The 20127-nt window shown below is 37.0% G+C and overlaps 1 protein-coding gene across 8 annotated transcripts in view; it reads right to left on the minus strand.

The window, feature by feature from the left end:
* Positions 1-1052: 1052 nt before the first annotated feature.
* LOC138742835 (gamma-aminobutyric acid receptor subunit gamma-2) overlaps positions 1053-20127 on the minus strand; it is a 56520-nt gene continuing 37445 nt past the window's right edge. Inside the window, exons 6-10 of one of the 8 annotated variants that reach the window (XM_069897749.1) lie at positions 17609-17761; positions 8123-8331; positions 7267-7290; positions 1547-1549; positions 1053-1328 (exon numbers count right to left, since the gene is read on the minus strand). In XM_069897749.1, the coding sequence (XP_069753850.1) occupies positions 1053-1328; positions 1547-1549; positions 7267-7290; positions 8123-8331; positions 17609-17761 (665 nt within the window). Of the gene's footprint in view, positions 1329-1546; positions 1550-2149; positions 2192-6763; positions 6825-7266; positions 7291-8118; positions 8332-17608; positions 17762-20127 lie in introns of all 8 variants that reach the window. The other 7 variants (XM_069897751.1, XM_069897756.1, XM_069897755.1 and 4 more) reach the window with 7 other exon arrangements.

The raw sequence follows: 20127 nt of genomic DNA on the forward strand, positions 1-20127 counted from the left end.
ATGCTTTTGACCAGATTAGGTCCAAGGATATCTTGCCCACCTTTGTTTCCCTTGTTTCCTTGTCATAGTGTAAAGCAGGAACTAGCCAGGGAACAAGGTACCAGCCTGTCTCCCATGGTTAGACAATGGTTCACTCATGCAAAGACTCAGCTGAGAGAAAAGATCAAATTACGGAAGACTGAGTATTGTGAAATATGATTAACACAAACTCAGGGCAATTAGCCTTGTTATCAACTACCATTACTTATGAGTAATTTATCTTGTTAAGGTTAGACCCAACAAGCAAAACAAATCAATAATTTTACCCCCATGGGGATGATGACAGAAGATCTTATGACAAAGAGATAACAATGAACTTGGGAATACAAAGTAGGTCTGTCAGCCTTTTAAGCTTTAATTACAATGCCTTGTCAAAGCTGATGAAGTATTTTCTCTTATTAATTTACTATTTTGCTTGAGAAACCAATAGGCTTGTTGTGTTTTACAGCATTTTCTGATTTAACGTTAAAACCCTGCCACAAGGAGGCTTTACTGCACTCCACTCATTTTTATAGAAACAGATGTTTAATATCGTCTATTTACAACTGCTGCACTGATTATAGCAACACACATATTTGAAATCTTAAATAGATTGTTATGCTTAGGCTTGTGTTATCCATTCTTGTCCCTTCAATAGGGTAGTGTAATCTCCAGCAATGATCAACAGATCAAGGTATTCATTGCATGATTCCAGTGCAAAACTTTCCAAAGTGCTTTACTGGCACTTTATGTGCCAAGAGGACAGATAAATTAAGCGTAATTGGCAAGAAAACAGGTAATTATATGGATTACACTTGCCACGATTGTCCACCAAAGATACATTTTTTTTAAAAAGTAATTCATAGCAATTTTGGCACAGAAATAAAAACATGCACTGATTTTTTTTTCAATCTCCAATTTGTGTAAGACTTATTTAAAAGTGTACAACATTTCCTGTTAAGTGTTTTTTTTTTACAAGTGATCTTCATGGATCAGCAGCAGGTAAGGCCTATGTTTCTGTCTGCTCTTCCAGTTTACAGATAAAGGTAGCCTACCCAGTAGACCAAGTTAAACAAACCAAAAGCTGTGGGGAAGAAGATCCGGGCATACGAGTCAATTTTAGTGATACGGATGTGTAACCTCCCTTGCCTCCATGCCCCTGTGCGGCAATCATCAAAACAACAGAAGAAGCTGGTGCAGTCCTTGCCATCCAGACATTCATATCCATACTCTTCATCTCGTTCTTGCAGGTGAGAGGAATTATTCATCTGAACAGCAGATGACCGAGGTCGAATATCAACTGTAGGTGCCTATATTCAATTCAAGAAATAATCTTTAATTAGGTGCTGTGAGTAAATAGAACTTAAAAAACATTACCTCACAGATGGAGAACATTCTTTCAATAGGCAAACAAGAAGATGCTGGAAAACTGGAACAATGCACAAAATGCCAGAGAAACTCATTTCCGTAGAATATTCCTAGTGCTCATATCGATGACTTTCACATGCATTAGCAGAAGAGGTAATACTTGCTCTTTTAACTCCACTCTCTCTCTCTTCAGTATCCACGAACATTTTGTTTTCCCAATATGAAACTTCAATTATTTTCAGTTTGGAATAATTTACTCACTGCTCACAATATTACAGAATTTTGATTAGGCATGAAAAATGCTGATTGGATGATTCTGTGAAATACATTTCTCCAATCTGCAAGTAATTCACTATTGCTGTTGCCATTAACTTTAAATTCTCCGTCCATTTTCATTTTGGTCTTTGGTACTTAATGTCTTACAGTATGCCAATTAAGTTCAACGTTAATTTGAGGAACAACATTTCATCTTTAGAGCAGGTGCCACCTAGGCTTGTGATTGGGTGCTCAGATTTCAGGTATATAATCTTTTGCTGATGTCACTCACATAAATGATCATTATTTGTTTTATACCTTCCCCATAAAACTGTTTTACAGGGAGGGAGGTCTCAGGTGAGGGAAAGGTTTTCAAGGGGTTGATCTATCAATGGGTGATCAGTCAATAAAGGTGTCCAGCTAGGAAGAACTTGAACCAAGGAAATCAACTCTTATGAGTGGTTCAAGTTAGAGAAAGCAAACACAAACAAAAGAATGTAAAAACTACAAAATGCAGAGCTGTAAGAAATGTCCACCAATTTAGGTGGTTCTTGTGGAGAAAATAAAGCAACCTTCAGCAGAACTGGCCAGTTCTGAAAAAAAGAGGAAGTTAGTTATTCAGAGTTGTCTAGATATCAAATCCAGAAGGCTGCATTGTGAGCAGATAATGCCCTGTTGCTTCAGATTAAAACTTGAAAAAACATGTTTGTTTTCACTTGGAGAAAGTGTAGTTAGGGGATAGATAAAGAGATTCCTGACAGAGTTTGCCAGGACACTCAAAGAAGAAAAAAATGTAGTCATCTGATTGACAGGTCAATACACCTGAAACATTCATTCTGTTTCTCTTTTCACAGATCCTACCAGACCTGATGAATATTACCATTTTTTTTCTGTTCTTACTTCAGATGTTCAGCATTTTCAAGACAAAAGTTTGCTCTTATATTTTTATATCCTGTGCAACTTGGGTTAGAAATGGGTTCTGTTTGCCCACACATTCACCAAGAGAACAATTTCACTCTGCTGTTATACTGAGAAGAAATAAATCTGGCTACATTGCTAAATATACTTAATGCCATCATCTCAATGAGATGCCTTTCAGATGAATTCAAAATTACTTGATACATTAACAAATGTGTTGCGATTAGATCACAAATTGTGCATACCCTTTCTAAATGCTGCCTCTCACCATCCCATTCACTTCACACACTGCACTCCAAATGGTTAATACACTCACTATTAGTGGCATCTGTAGATAGCTTCCCAGTTAGATGTGCTTGAATTTTATATTTGTAATCTACTTTTTGATATTAGCACATCACTTTAAAAATGGCAAGTCATGAAAGTAGTCCTCTCCAACTAAGCAATCAATCTAAAATTGTTAAACCAGTTCTAGACCATTTAAAGTCATTTTTTAACATAATCACAATATCTTAAGTCATATATTCTGGATGACTAGAATTTCTATCAAGGGTAAAAATGGAAAAGAAACTTCCAAAACCAATTGGTGTGAAATTGTACATTGACTTTACTGCAGATATTTTTGCATTGTCAGGTGCTAGAAAAGATTGATTAGGGACACAATAGGTTCTGGAGTGTAAATCTTCAATCCTAATGCTGACATATTGTTTGTTTCTATGGTTAATGCTTTCAATTATTTTGGATATCACATGGAGTGATTTGAATTAGTTGTACACAGAGTTCAGTGGTGATGTCTCACGAAGAAGAAAACATATATAATTCACTCAGCAACTCTGGCTGAGCATGGTTTGAATGTTTGTACTTTATTATTAGAATTCATAAGCTTGACCCTGCCATATTTTATTATGATGATGCTTCTGGAGTTTCTTCCTCTTGTTTGCTATTTAATTGTCCACTACTGTGTACAACTAAAATGGCGCAGGACTGCTGAGCTTTGATCTGACTACTTCCTCTTTGCTTTCAATTACACTTTGAGCTAATGAGAAATTTCATTCAAATAAATCTATTACAATTCCACAGAGCTCAAGTAAAATGTTATTTTCAGGCAAAAACAATACCTTTTAAGAAATAACTTTAAAATGTATTGCTCACTTTAGATGTTAGTGACACACCATATAAAGATACTGCATTAGTTCGAGCTGAAGTTACAATTGACTGACAATAGTGAGAAGAAAACAACCAAGATGAGAAACGGCATTAATTTTCCAAATGAATTGCAAGATTCAAGATGATGCTTTAACAGTGAAAGTTCAATCTGGCCTTATTGATACTTAGAGTCTGACATTCTACAAATCATTTGGAAAAAGTGAATTTATCATGGAGGCAGATCAAATTAAATCATCTTCATTAGAAAACTAAAGAATCAGAACACTTATCTTCAAAAGAACCCATTTCCCCCCAATGAATTTTATTTAGTGAATGAAAGTGATTGGTCAATATTTTGCTTCTTATTCAGTATAATTTATTTATTTTCTGGTATTTGGCCTGGAAATACATTTTGTATTGCAGAAACAATATTCATAGCAATGTAAGTAGCTCCAGCAACTTGGATTAGTCCCTGACCTAGGGTTCTGTAAGTCCTCTCACTTCCTTTTATGTTCCAAAGAAGTGCTAACTATTGCAACTTAACCATAAATGGCAAAAAATATCAAAGGGTGTTGGTTGGCTTGAGTAAAGTAAATATATTAACAAGTTGTGGAGAATCAAGGTTTAAAAATGAGATCGGGACAGATGGGATTTATTCTTTTCCTTGATTCTGCATATGTTTTACTTATCTCTCTGCACACCTTTATAGTAATTGATGTAATTGAAAGTCCTTCTAATTTCTGATAATGGAATCAATAAAGATCATGGTTTACTCTTGTAATGTCATTATTCACTCTCTATTTGGTTTGCAATTCAGTGGAATTGCAACAGTACTTTATATAAAATGTTTCGCAATTTCTTTCTGAGTACACCACACATTGTCGAGAAAAATATTTAGAAGTTGACCCTTGTATTTGCTTCTACCATTGCAACACAACCTGGAGTTAGGATGTGAGGTCCAGACACCGTGTAGACCCAAGGGGTAGCCATTCTGAGGTTGAACATAGAGAATGACAGGACTGGATTCAACAAAATATAAAGCTATAGGCATAGTTTTGCTTGTCAAAGTTGTAAGGTTTTTCATAGAAGTATTAACATGAATAATAAAAAAATGATTTTCACGAAAATAAAAAAATCCAAGATTTGTTTAAACAGAGTAAACCACTTAACTATATCAACAAAAACTAAATTAACTTAAAATAAAACTTACTTTTCTCATTCAACTGGATTCTAAGCCTTTAATTTACTTCATTGCAAATGGTTGAACATTGGAACACTGGTAGTTCCAACCAAAACAATTAGCCATAGTCAGGGAGACTAGCTCCATTGTAGATCAGTCAATTGTCACCAAGTCTGGGGTATATTCTTTCAGGCAATGGAAAATTGGCTATTATTTGTTTATTCATAATGTGTAGATTTTTTTTATGATTCAATTGGAATGAAAATCATGTGGGTCATAAACTCAACCATGAGTCAAAAACGAGAATTTTTTTTGGATTTTAGTACTGGTACAGAGTCTAATTAGAGGATACATGAAAGGTTCAGTGAAGGTTGAAGGATAAACTTAACTGTTCTGCTCCTGCTGTTTCAAGCTATTATTATATTTCAACAGTAACTACATTTGTAAAGTATTTTGTGGATTTGTGAACTGCTTTGAGACACCCTGAGGTCACAAAAGGCAATTAGAGTTGCAAATCCTTCTTTTTGTACCAGCTGTTCTCACTATGAATCCTGTTATAGGCATTACAAATCCATATATTATAAAGTACTTACAATGTTGAATTTGATCCAACAGGTCTATTATGATGTTTATGCTCCACATGGATTTAAACCGGTGGAAAAAAAATCTACATTCACGGTATAATGCACATCTGTATAATGTACATCTTTAACAGTTTACTATTTTTCCCCCAACTCTACTTTGCCTCTTGTATTGAGAAGTCATGCATATATTTCTGTGGCCCTTCCTCAACCATTAGTATGACAATTTACTGAGTGCACACAAATTTTAATTGCAGGATTAGATAACTCAAATTAACCAGGAATTAGTTCTTGGATTGAATTCACAAACACTTGTAAATCAAGAGATTATTTGCAGTCAAGAGATAATGACCCAGTGGGAAAATGCAATGATGGAAGAGAATATTGTGGAACTAGTCCTACCTTTTCCTCGCTGGGAGCAAATGTAATTGTGCGATTTCAACACTAATAATTTAGACATCTTCAAAGATGGTCAAGATATTAGCACAATTAAAATTAGAGAAATCAGTTTATCATCTTATTTAATTTGGCAATTTAGCAACAGCTATTTTGGTTCTACAGCTGGCTGAGACTGGGAATGCTAGGAAGAGATGTATGTTTCATTGCATGCTATTTCAGGTGTCAGAGATTATTCCCACCATTAAATGTGACAAATCGTGGGAAAGGAATTGCAGAGCTAATTTACAAAGGAACGAAAAGGAAGAGATTGTTGTGAAGATGGAAAGGCTTACAAAAAGATACCCAGAGAGTTTAAGAAAAAAAAACACAGGTAGGATTGTAGAAGAGAAAAATAAAGTGGTTTTAAATGCCAAATAGCAGATTAATACATTGCAAAACTGCACTGTTTTGGTTATAGTCAGGTCTTTTCTTTCAGCTATTAGATTTTTTTAAATGGAAAATAAATCAGATAACATTTAAAATGTGACAAAATGTTCTCCTCAGGAAGAACATACATTTTTCTTCTGACATTTGGCCAGATCATGTTTTGCAGTCACTCTCAAATGATGATTAAGGAGGCATTTTTTCCCCACGGGCAGTGAGAATGCAGAACGACCAAATGAATTGCTCACACTAACTATCTAAAACTCTCATATGTACAAAGCAATATCTATCTATCTATCTATTTATTTATTTATTTGTATTGATCAAATACTTTACCTGCATATATATTGTTTGTCTGTATGTGTGTTAGGTCTGGTTGTGTGTCTGCCTGTTTTGTACTGAGGACCGGAGAATGCTATTTCATCATCTTGTACTTGTACAATCAGATGACAATAAACTTGACTCAACTCTTGACTTATATTCTGCAGAAATTTGACTCTCATTGCCTTGTTAGTTTTGCTACTGTGGCTGATAGACTAACAAGAAGTAACTAGGCTTCAAAAGATGGAAACTAAGGCCCTGTTTAAACTTTTATGCTGGCCTTTTAACGACTCAAAAGACCTTTATACTATTCCCAAATTTTGTTGAAGATCATAGGCAAATAGAAACAGCGCATCGCTGCATGAAATTCCACTGGACTAGTTGGTGAAGCCAGCGATGAAAACTGACCTCCGGTGTGCTGGGAACAAGCACACAAATCCAAAACATAAAGACATACTCATTGATTGCAGCCAACCAACAGAACTGTTGGCTAAAGAGGAAACAAAATCTGACCCACAAACAGAGTCAAGATTACACTAACACAAATTAATCATGCAACTGAGGGAAACAGACATACATTCAAAGAATAATTTTTTTACGGAAATAACCATACATCCTAAAATTATATTTTGTCATTAATATATGAATATAAAGTACCTTTGATGAAAACATCCGCAGAAGCTTTTTCCAAAAAACAAAACAGAAAACTGCGTAAAGAGACTTATAATGAACACAGTGCAAATAGAGCAGAAGTAGTTATAGCTCAAAAGAGCAAGAGGTAAAAGATGATGTCTGGTGGTACAGGAAACTAGATCTAACCTGACTTACAGTTGCTTTTGTTCATGGACTTCATGAAATTTGGAATTGCTTTTGAGAAGGATATTTACATTAAATGCATCTCATTATCCATACGCATAATGTTTATTTTATATATGGACACAATAAATGCATTTACTTCTAATGCAATACTTAAAATGCTTGATGGTGTGATTTACTCAGCATTGTCCAGTTGCAATAATCAACTGACAGTTACATTTGTTAAATTGCATATTGAATATTGTAATAGGAGTGAAATTTCAACTAAAGGACTGATAGAAACACAAGCACGAAGCACAAGTGCAACATAATGCTAAAAATTTAAATAGTGCACTCTGCGATTTTTTTTCTGTTGCTACAAGATTAGATCAATTACATGATAAATCTATTCATTTAACTAAACTGGAAAACGAAATGCTCATTTTATTCCAAAAGGTAGAAGGATAAATGATCAAGAAGCATAAAAGACCAACTTCAGAGTGCAAACTGTCATGCTTGTTCACATATAACAACAATTTTAATTGTTAAAAGCAGTGATATGGCTCTTGAAATAATCACTGCTACAACAAAAACCAATACTAAACTTTGGAAGAAATGTTCTCATGCCAACTGCTACCACAGTGGATATTTTTATCATGCTTGCAAAATTAATATCAATAATTATGCTAAAGAATATTATCGTGGTCAGGTTACATACTCGATTCTTCTTCTTTTTCTTGTCCTTATCTTTACTGGGTTTTCGGTTACTAACAAAATAGTGCAAAGTCCCATATTCAATTAGAGCAGCAAATACAAAGATGAAGCAAACAGAGACAAAGAGGTCCATTGCAGTCACATAGGATACTTTAGGGAGGGATTTACGAGCAATCGTGCTTAGTGTCGTCATGGTCAAGACAGTTGTAATGCCTGTAACAAGAAAATATCCATGACTAAAGATATGATCAATCTCATTATTCATGTCTTGAAACTGTAACTTGAATAAGAGGATTAGAAATGCAAATTTTCACACATTTGCTCATTTCATCTTAACCTTGAAGTTACAATGAATGCAAACAAATAACACTTTAGTGCAGGAATTTTACTGAACTAAAATATAACCATCATATAGAAAACATTACAGTATTATGTTGGACCAAACTATATGTAGCTACTAAAACAAATGAAGCCATCATATAGAAAACATTACAGTATTATGTTGTGCCAAACTATATGTAGCTACTAAAAAAAATGAAGCCCTCCACAACTCATAATCCACTATTTTTCTTTCATCCATGTGGCTGTCTAAGTGTCCCTTAAATGCCTCTAATGTTCCAATCTCCACCACCACCCCTGGCAATGCATTTCAGACACACGTAACTCTCTGTGTTAACAACTTATCCCTGATGTCTCCCCTAAACTTTCTTCCTTTCACTTTGAACATATGTGCTCTGGTGTTTGATACTCCAACTCTGGGAAAAAGGATGCTGGCTATCATAATCTTGAGGATATCTATTAAGTCACCTCTCATCCATCTTTGTTTCAAAAAGAAAAGCCCTATCTCTGCTAACATTGCATCATAAAATTAATTTTCTAATCCAGGCAAAATCCTAGTAAATTTCCTCTTCACTCTCTCCATTACTTCCACACCCTTCTTATAATGAGGTGACCAGAACCGAACACAATATTCTAAGTCTGGTCTCACCGGAGATTTATAGAGCTGCAACATTATTTCACAACTCCTGTACTCAACCCCCCAATAAATGAAGCCCAACATACCACTGGCCACCTTAACTATCCTATTAACCTGTACAGCAACCTCCTGAGATCTATAGATATGGACCCAAGGTCCATTTATTCTTCTACACTGTTAAGTATCCTACAATTAACTATGTCATCTGCCTCCATGTTTGACCTTTCAAATTACATCACCTCACACTTCTCTGGATTGAACTCCATCTGCCACTTTTCTGCTCAACTCTATGTCCTCTCTATATGCTATTGTAACCTACGACAATCTTCAACATTATCCACAACATACTCAATCTTTGTATTATCCGCAAACACCAAATTTAATGGCTTGTTCATTACAATAAATTCTGATTCTGAAATTTACTGACCCATCCCTCTACTTCTATACTTATAAAAATCTCAAATAGCAGGGATTCCAGGACACATCCCTGTGGAACTCCACTAGTCACTAACCTCCAGGCAGAATACTTTCGGTCCATTATTACTATCTGCTTTCTTCAGACATGCCAATTCTGAATCCACACAGCCAAGGTTCCATAGATCCCATGCCCCATGTCTTTCTGAATGAGTTTCCATGGGGGACCTTGTCAAATACCTTACTAAAATCCATATGCACCACATATATCACCATACCTTCATCAATTTCCCCTGTTGCCTCTCAAAAAGTAAATTGCCCTCCTGAGATATGACCTTCCCCTCACAGAGTCACACTATCTTTAAGAAGACTGTATTTCTCTAGATGCTCATAAATCCTGTCCTGAAGAATCCTCTCCAATAGTGAGCCCACCACTGATGTAAGACTCGCTGGTCTATAATTCCCAGGATTCTCCATATACCTTTTTTTTAAAACAAGGGGACCACATTTACCATTTTCCAATTTACCAGCATGTCCCCTGTGGTCAAAATGCAATGATCATCTCCAATGCCCCAGCAATCTCTTCTCTTCCTTTCCATAGCAACCTGAGGTATATCTCGTCTGGTACTGGGGCATCAATCCTAAAGTTTTTAAGAAGAAACCATGCTTCCTCTTTTTTAATCTCAACATGCCCCAGCACATAAGGTTGTTCTATTCTGACCTCTGGTGAAGAACGAAGCAAAGTATTCATTTAGTACCTCCTAACCTCCATCACCTCCAAGCTCATTGGACCACTTATCTTTAAGTAGTCCTACCTTCACTCTTGTCATCATTATGCTCCTCACAGAAGCATAAAAAGGTCTTAGACTTTTCCTTAATAGTACTAGTCAAGCCCTTCTAGCTCATCTCAGACCTTTCTTAAGTTTCTTCTTGGCTACCATACAATTCTCATGTTTTTTGGGTTCCTAAATCTAATGTATTCTTCCTTCTTCTTAACTGGCTCCCTCGCCTGTTTTGTCAACCAAGGTTCCTTTTTTGTACCAACTTTTCCCTGCCTCAGTGGTACAAACCTATCTAGAAGCCCATACAAATGATCCCGAAACATCCTGCACATTACTTCTGTGCTTTATCCTGAGAACATCAGTTCCCAATTTACTCTCCATGATGTCTGCCTCATCCCATCATTATTAGTCCTTCCCCAATTAAACACTTTACCAATTTGTCTGTTTTTATCCTTGTCCATAGGTATGCTAAAATTTAGGGAGTTGTGGTCACTCTTGCCAAAATCCTTCCCCACGAAGAGTTCTGTCACCTGACCAGGTTCATTTCCCAATACTAGTTCCAGTATTGCCTCTCCTCTTGTTGGGTGCTCTAAATACTGTGTCAGGAATCCCTCCCAGACACATCAGATGAAGTCTCCCCCATCCATCCCTCTTGCAGTAAAGGAGGCGCCTGCCTGTCATTATTTGGAAAGTTGTAGTCTCCTTTAATAACAACCCTGTAATTTATGCTCCATTCCAAAATCTGCCTACTTATCTGTTCCTCAGTGTCCCAAGGGCTCTTTGGGGGCCTGCAGACTACTCCCAATACAGTGATTGCTCCCAACCTATTTCTGACTTTCACCCACACTGACTTGGCAGACACTCTTTCCACATCATCTTCCCTTTCTGCAGCTGTGATATCCCTGACCAGTAATGCTACTCCCCCTCCCTCACCCCACCTATTATTCTCCCATCCTATCCCTTTTAAAACAATTCAACTCCTGTACCTGCTTCAGCCAATCCTGATCCTAATACTCCTTGGATTAAAATAGACACCTTTCAAATTCTCCTATTGACTAGATTTATGCTTCCTCCCTTGCCTGTCCTTCGTCACAAACCCACAATCCATTGCATCATCCTTTCTGCCTTCTGCCCTATTATCTGGCCTCACATTCTGGTATTTTTTAGTTGAGGAAAGAACCTAGCAAAGAAATAATTCCCTTCTAATGAAACAGCTCGAACAGAAACATAGTTTTTACTGTGCAAAAGAATGGCGGCTCCTCAACATGTAGCAAAAGAAAATGATCCTTCAAGAGGTTTAGATGCCAAAATTTGTGAAAGAATTTTTTTAAAAAAAAATGTCTTAAAATATTTGGGTATCCATTTAGTTCTATATTAATAGTTATTTTAGGTGGGATTTTTTGGCCCTCAAGCAATTGAAAATGGGATCTGAAATTTGTGCAGATTCTGATGGGAAGTTTGCTGATGACATCTTACCTACTCTGTCTGAGCAGAACACTATGCAAAGATTTTGCAGGAGTGCCATGAGAAGCAGTCAGAAGATGAGAGCCTACTTCATAGAAGGTAACAAAAAACTGCAGATGCTGGAAATCTGAAACTAAAATAGATGTTTGAAACATTTAGTAGAAAGCTAAACAGAGTCACCATAAACTCTGTTTCTCTTTCCATAGATGTTGCCACTTCTGTTGAGTAGTTTCAGCATTTTCTATTTTTTGATACAATAATAAAAAGCCTATTTTTGCCAATTATTTACATGATTTGATTGGTAATGAGCATTGAGAAACATCAAAACATCTCCCAAGTCACCAACCATCCCATATACCTCAGCTTTCCTCAATCACTGTTCTCTTTTCCATCGTACAAAATTAAAAACATTGGGAAATGCATGTTGTAATACAAATTTAGAGATACAGTCAAAATTCACACAAAATAAATAATTCAACTACATGCTTTCCTGTGTGCTTATCTTCTGTATGAACACATTGCCAATGGTTGGCAGAAGGGTTCCAACCACTAATTCCAAAAAAACTACAAATAGTTTTCAAGCCAGAAAGGTCCAGCTTTAAACTGAATCAACTTGCTATGACCCCAGTATGGTTACCTAACAGGTAATAAGGAAGCCAGCATTGGTAAGGTGGGGAGCAGGAATGATGACATACAAAAAGAGAAATTCAAGCTTGCATTCCATGCAGAGTCTCGGCAAACTTATTGATCTGTTGAAGACTAACAAGCAGATCTAGGGATCCCTGGAAAATTCTTTTTACAGTTGTACCTGAAGATCGGATGTCAACAGTCTAAATTTCTCCATAGAAATCAAATATCTTTGATGGTTTTAAACATTAAATGCTATTTTTGGAGAGTTAGAGAATTAATATCTATTGTTTCATGGAGGAAAGGATGGGCTCCATAAACCATACAAATCTCTGGCCCATGTTGGTTCTGGACTCCTCAATGTATTTCAACATGTTTTATTTCATTCATAACATGTGAATGTCAATAGCAAGGCAATTTGCTAGCCATCATCCAATGCTCTTCAGGAGGTCTGTTGAAGGCAGTCCTGCTAGTCCTCATTGAGGGGTCAGCAGAGGAGAGGTCAAAAACTTAAAATTTCTATCTGTCAACATCTTTGAGGATCTGTCCTGGAGCCTCCCTATCGATGCTATCATGAAGAAATCTCACCAGCAGCTATACTTTCTGAGGAGCTTGAAGAGATTTAGTACATCACCGAAGACTCCAAAACTTCTTTAGATTTACCGTGAAGAGCATTTTGGCTGGTTGCACCACTCTCTGGTCTGGAGGTGCCAATGCTTAGGACAAAAAAAAAATACTCCAGGGGTTGTTAACTCAGCCTGCGACATCACGAGCACCAGTTTTCGCAGATGTTGAGGACATCTACAAGAGGCAGTCTCTTAAGAAAGCAGCCCCTATCATCAAGGACCCCCACCACCAAGGCCATGCCATCTTCACTCTGCAACCACCCGGTAAAGGTACAAGAAACTGATAATGAGCAATCAGCGGCACAAGGACAGCTTCTTCCCCTCTGCCATTGGATTCCTGAATGAATAATGGATCATAGACACCACCTCATTTTGACTTTTTCTTGTACTATTTTTATTTGTTTTGTAAGATAGTTTATATATAAATGTTTTTAATGTGATGCTGCCACAAAACAATAAATTTCAGGACTTGTTCATGACAATAAATTCTGTTTCTAGTCAACATTTTTCATATTATATCAAATGTTATTTTCAAATAATGATTTCTGATGAAGGTACATTATTAATATCACTTTATTTCTGATTACCGTTATTTGTTTATCAATGTTTTACTCATTAGTACTGTCAATTCACAATGTGGTCCTGAGAAGATTATACTCTTGTATTTTAAATCACTGATTTTAATGATGACACCAATGTTCCTGGATTTACCTCTATATACTACATTGCTTTATTTGACTGTCCTTTCAGTGGCAATCAATAAGCTTAAACATTGTCAAAGATTTACCAGCAAAGAGAGATGCAACTATCTATTTGGATCTGACTGTGAAAGTTAAAATTCTCTCTGAAATAGATCCCACTGGATGAAGGTGAAATCAGATTGGGAAGCACTTGAGCTCTGTTCATCAAATAAACTAAATTTTCCTCAAAGCTTTTAGATAAATTAAATATGCTAGCGGTCCCGTTGGATCTGATTCTCATCTCATGAGCACTGCTGACCAATGTTACATGATAGCTATGTTCTGAGTATATTTTGACACTTGTTCTGTGCAGTGAATAAATAATAGACCAAGAGGGTTTGCTTTTTTAAGATGTTTTGGCCACATATTAATTACTAAATAAAGCATAAAGGTTATAGATCCACTTTCAGAACATAAACTGATGATACTGGCTCAAGTTGTTGATTTGAATAGGTTTTTGGCATTATCACAATGTACATTAACACTATAGTTATATTAAAGATTCCTTTTATTGTCACATAATATATTAAAAGCAGAATCTACATGACATTCTTCAACTTTTTCAACTTTTGTCTGTCACGAGGCAAACAAATAGTCGCCATCACCAAAACAATAGAAGAAAGAGAAGCAAGACAGTCCCTTCAGAGACATTGGGTGTCTGTGGCTTAGCCTCCACCGCTCCTGCAACCTCTTCAGCTGCACAGACCCCAGTTCAAACCATCGGCAACACAGCTCCAGATCCAAACTTTAATGCTATCGGGAAGCCTTTGGTGCCTGAGGACCTTCGGGATGCCTTCTTGCTCTCAGTACCCTCAGTTCAGGAACCTGGTTCCCATAAGTAAGTCACAGAAGCCTGTGTTAGCCTTCAGCTGCCTATTCCCTAGCTGGTCAGCTGCCATGGTCACCATCCTGTAGGGTCAATTCCCATGCTTCTCCTTCTCAATGGGTAGGGAGGGGGTTGTTCTCCTCGTTTCTGTCTGCTAGTCTCCCAGAGTCTTCCACCCCTCATGGTAAGCTGCTAAACTCAGGCATTATCATCTTGGGCACAGACCTTTATGGTTACAGGATTTTTAAAAACCACTGTTGGTTCGTTTAACAGATCATTTAAAGCCTGTATGAAGCTGTTGGCATCATGATCGGGCAGTAAAGCCCTGACGAGCTGTGCAGTGTCTCCTCTTCCCACTCTCCTGGGTCTGCACCAGCGGTCAGACAGCCGTTACAGCAGCATATTTTTAAGATGCCTTGGCTCTGTGAAAGTATTTTCCAATGAAGCAGTGTCATTACATAAAGTTGCACCGCCAACTTGAACCTAAAATCTAAGCTCATAGTTCTTTTACAATCTCAAGACATTGTAAAGAACGTTAAACCAGCTCAAATGTAACTGTTGTTTCAGCAATTGATATTGACCAGGATTATCTTCGTTCTCTTCTATGGAGTAAAATCTTTTATTGTCACCTAAGGGAGCAGACAGGAAACTGGAACATCAGTCCAGTACAGCAGGAGGCAGCACGGTCAGAAGTGACTGTTTTTGGATGTTAAATTTGGACCCCTATCTTCCCTGTCATGTGGTCATATAACATCTCACTGCATTATTCAAGAGCAAGACCATTTTTCTGTAATCCAGGCTAATACCTATAGATGCCTAAAGATGAGAAGATGGCAAGTTACTTCACTGCTGTTTTGGGTCTTTGCTGCTTGAAAAGTGCCTGACATGCTTTTCCATAAATAAATGCAATTCATAAATTGGCTTTGATCCACAGTGGGACATCAAGTATTTGCACAAATATAAAATAATATCACCAATATCATAATTAAAGAGCAACTCTAATGTTTTATTAACAAACAAATAAAATACAGGCAACTTCTGTTTCAGAGGTATTTTGACGTTTGCCCTTATAAACACAACCCAAAAAATCTCAAATACAGAATTAAATTCATTCTCATGGAATTTATTTTTTAAAAAGATAAATCAGCACTTTTTTTCTGATGCATGTATAGATGACATGGTTTAATGTTGCAGAAAATTGTGATGTGGCCCATTCTCTCGACACTATGATTAAGAGGAGACACAAGATATTGCACACAAAAGAATAATACCTCATGTTTTACTTGGGTAGCCAGAAACCCAATGGTATGAACATTAGATTTTCCAATTTCGGGAAACCTTCATTTTCCTGTCCCTTTTCCTGGTTTATCTTGTCCATCTAGGTAATCTCTCCCTTTATTCATCCTTCATTTAGATTTGTCACTCTCCCGCACTTCATTCCATCTGCTCATTACCCACATGCCTATCCACCTGTTTCCTCTCCTTTGGCCTGTCCCTATTAACCCCTCCCTTATTTAGTACACAAATCACATTCCAGCTTTTGTCTCGACCTTTCCCTCCCTCATGTGGCTCCATCCATCCTGTTTTCCTTAACAGATTCATTCATCATTTTCAGCCATCATCTCTCACCATCAGCCCCTTACCCTTCTGCCTCTCCCAACTGGCTCCATCTGCCCATCATCCCCATTTCACTTGGTTCCAAATATTGCATCTCCCTCTCACCTCCTTATTCTGGCTACCTTCCATCGACATTCTCAGGATTTGACCAAAACTATCAATAATCCCTTTGCCTCCACAGATGCTACACTGAGTTCCAGTAGTGAGTTTCATGCTTAATATTAAATTTTGCTTTGGAATTAATCTGGTTATTTGCCAGTTACGAGAACCAAAGCAAATGACAAAACTATCAAATACAGTTTGAAGCTGGTTTGAAATAGAGTAAAACCCATGGAATCCGACACCTCTGGAGATTGGTAGATGCTGGCTAAGTGAATTTTGCAGTTGCTTGAGATGTCATGTTGCGTGATTCGTGAACTAACAGCAAGGCACGGCATTTTAAATTTTCATATGTTTTGCCTATTTATTTTCAACAAAATTTTTTTACTGTTTGCTTGAATTCTGGATAACTGCAATACTATAAAATTTAATACCCAATAAGGTGATTTCATTACATGATACTCATTTTCATTGAAAGGAGAACATTTCGAGCTTGATACCCTCTAACAACAATTTGAATATTTCAATACATTTATTTACATGGACATTGTATATTAAAAATACAGTTCGATCATAAACTCTTTATTAACCAGGATCAAATGCTTCTTAAAGTGAAAAGTAAATATTTTAACTGTTATGTTAATTCCTGAACATTTTGTCTCCTTTAACTGAAGATAAAATAAACAATTTTGAATTTCCAATTCTGCAGTTCATCATTTCTGACTTAAATTTCAAATTATACATGGTTTGTTGAACGAACAGGTTTGATTCATATCAAGGCAATTGCAGATTAAATAAGTTCTTGTGTATGAACAGCAATTCATCAAGGCTAATAAATTGAAAATTAAGCTATCAAAATATGACTTCAAGACATAATATCTAGGCTCCATGTCAAAACCCTGCTGCCACCAGTCAAAATTAAACTTTTGACAGAAATTCCAGGTTAAATACATTTAAATGGATAGGCAACTTTTGGATCTCATGGAGATCGACTAGTTTTAGGGTGTATCACTCCCATTACATACTGCAAACTCATTTCACAATATTCCCATATCTGCATTAATTCATTTCAATCCTCTACATAAAACAAAACATGCAGAGTTTTCATTCCCTTATTCAAATATGTCCAAGAAAGAATATACAAGACTTTACACACTCTTTGACTTTTTATGGTAACAGCAATAGACAAAATAGTTTGCAAGAGAATGCAGCTGAATTAGAATACAGTGTTTTAAGACTTTCAATGCCTTTTTGATAATGGATAATTTGAATATTTTATGCATATAAAGCTAATGGTTATGAAGTAAGAATTTCATTACCCAATGATGTTCTTGCTGGTACTGCATCCTTATTGATCCAAAAAGATACCCAGGATAAAACAACCGTCAATGTGCAAGGGATGTAGGTCTGAATGGTGAAGTACCCCATCCGTCTGCTAAGATCGAAATACACTGACATTACAACGTAATCTCCTGCAGAAAAATTAAAACATTAAATGAGTCCTTCACTTACATTAAGAATAATGACTCAAGTTTTGCAGACAATGGCAAATGAAAGGTGTTTGCAATTCATTATGTTAACAGATGTTCACTTACTTTATAGGGCTTTTATATGCTAGTTGACAGTACAGTACATTAATTAAAAATCCATTTCGCTGAGTTCTAGAGACCTCCATGTGTAAGTAGGATGGAATTACTGTGCTCTAAAACCAGTTAGACAAAGAACCTTTACTGAATTATTCATCTAAACTGGGAAATTTAAGTATTTATTTAAATATGAGCCTATGTCGCCCAATTGCACCCAATTCACCTACAACCCCCAAAAGATTTGAAAGATGGGAGGAAACTAGAAGACCTGAAGGAAACCCATGCAGACTCAGGGAGATCGTGTAAATTTTTTACAGACAACGCTGGATTGTTGGCGCTGCAACAGCATTGCACTAACTGCTACACTAACCATGCCTTGTGGACCAGTCCCATCTTTTGCCATAAGTATTTGAAAACTAATAAAATAATGGTCACTTGTCCCAAAGTGCTCCCTATCACTTGTTACTTCAATAACTTGTCCTACCTGTACTCAAAGAGAAGGTCCCATGTTACTCCCCTCTCTCTTCAACGAGTTCTACCCTGCCCAAGATCTTCACATAATTAACATTACAGAAATTACAATCTCCCAATAATATTACCTTATTGTGCTTTCAGTCATCTGTGACCTCCCTGCATATCTGCTCCTTCAATTCTCATTGACTATTGTGGCATCTACATTATAGTCCCTTAAAATAATTATTCCCATCTTGTTTCTAAGTCCTACCCACAGAACTTCTCTGTTGTTAGGTCTTCCCTCATCATAAAGGCTATATCTGCTCCTCTCTTATCTGGACCTCTATCATGGTCATAACGTCTGTAACACAGAACATTCAGCTGTTTGTCTTGGGCCTTCACTCAGTCATGTTTCTGCATGTTTAGAACACTCCAGAGTTTCCTGAGCCAATCCACATCCCTGCATTGAAATAAATACAGTTTAAACACTTGGTCTTTGCTGCGTTCCTGCATAAACATGCTTTCTTTGAGAACAGTATTGTTCCCATCTCATCTACATTCTCACCTGATCCCTCTGCCAATCAAGCTTAAACCCTCCTGACTAGAAAAAAAACCTCTGTGCCAGGATGTTGGTCCCCTTAGAATTGGAAGTATCTCGTTATTACATTATGATAGCTTGGTTTACTCTTGTGGCCCTACAAGAGGTGCTTTGCCCAACCCATTTGCTGAATGTGATTGCAAACCTTTCAGTTTGTCAGGATGGAGATATGCTTGGAGTCTCTTTCTCTAGTGAGCCACTTAAATTTCTAATACTATTTATGACAAGACTGAAAGATCTGCCATGCTTTGATCCAATCATTATAGAAGACATGTAGACAGGTACGTGAATAGGAAAGGTTTCGAAGAATATGGACTTAAAGAAGGCAAGTGGGTCTAGTTGATCAGCATAGACAGGTTAAGATGAAGGGCTATCTATCTAATACAGGTTTTGTTATTCTGCACATATGCCATCTGGTATTACAGCTTCACCAGTTTACCACCTCATTTTTACATGCACCTTGTGGTGCAGTTGCCAGCACATTTATATACTGAAATCATTCTCTATTTTTAGAAGCTAAAATCCCTCTGTGAATAGTGCAGGTGTCCATATGTAACTTATCAACAAGAATCTGCATTTTAAGAAACCGGTCGCAATGAAAACACTGGGACTCTCCCCTAGGGACAGGAATTTAATGCATCGATTGGCAGAGAATGTTTTTGGCACATCACAGTTCAGCAGATAGCTCAAACTGACAAATGTCACCTGTGATAGGTCAGAAAGATCCAGGAGTATGGAAATTTAATGTTGTGAAAACCTTCACCATGACAAAACTGGTCCATGTGATGGAACAAGGTCATACTTGAAGAACTTCAATGACAGCTGTGTGAAGCACTGACAATGAAGCAGGTCTTTGCAGATCAAGTCAGTTTTTAAAATGTTTTTAGATGATAATGACTTTGATGCAGAGGCCCTTATTCTTCTTACCTCCTATCTATAGCTCTCTGCAGACTCTCCATATCCTCTGCACATTTGCTTTTCCATTCAATGTCGTGGGATCAGCAAACTTAGATACACTACTCTCTGTCCCCTCTTCCAGATCCTTTATGTATACTGTGAACAGTTGCGGGGCCAGCCCTGACCCCTCCGGCAACCCGCTCTCCACCGATTGCCAACCAGAAAAACATCCTTGCATCCCAACGCTGCTTTTTATTGGTAAAGTTTATTGATCATCACATTGCAGCTAGCAATGCAACTTGGT

This window comes from Narcine bancroftii, chromosome 9 (assembly GCF_036971445.1).
Source record: "Narcine bancroftii isolate sNarBan1 chromosome 9, sNarBan1.hap1, whole genome shotgun sequence".
Lineage (NCBI taxonomy): Eukaryota > Metazoa > Chordata > Chondrichthyes > Torpediniformes > Narcinidae > Narcine > Narcine bancroftii.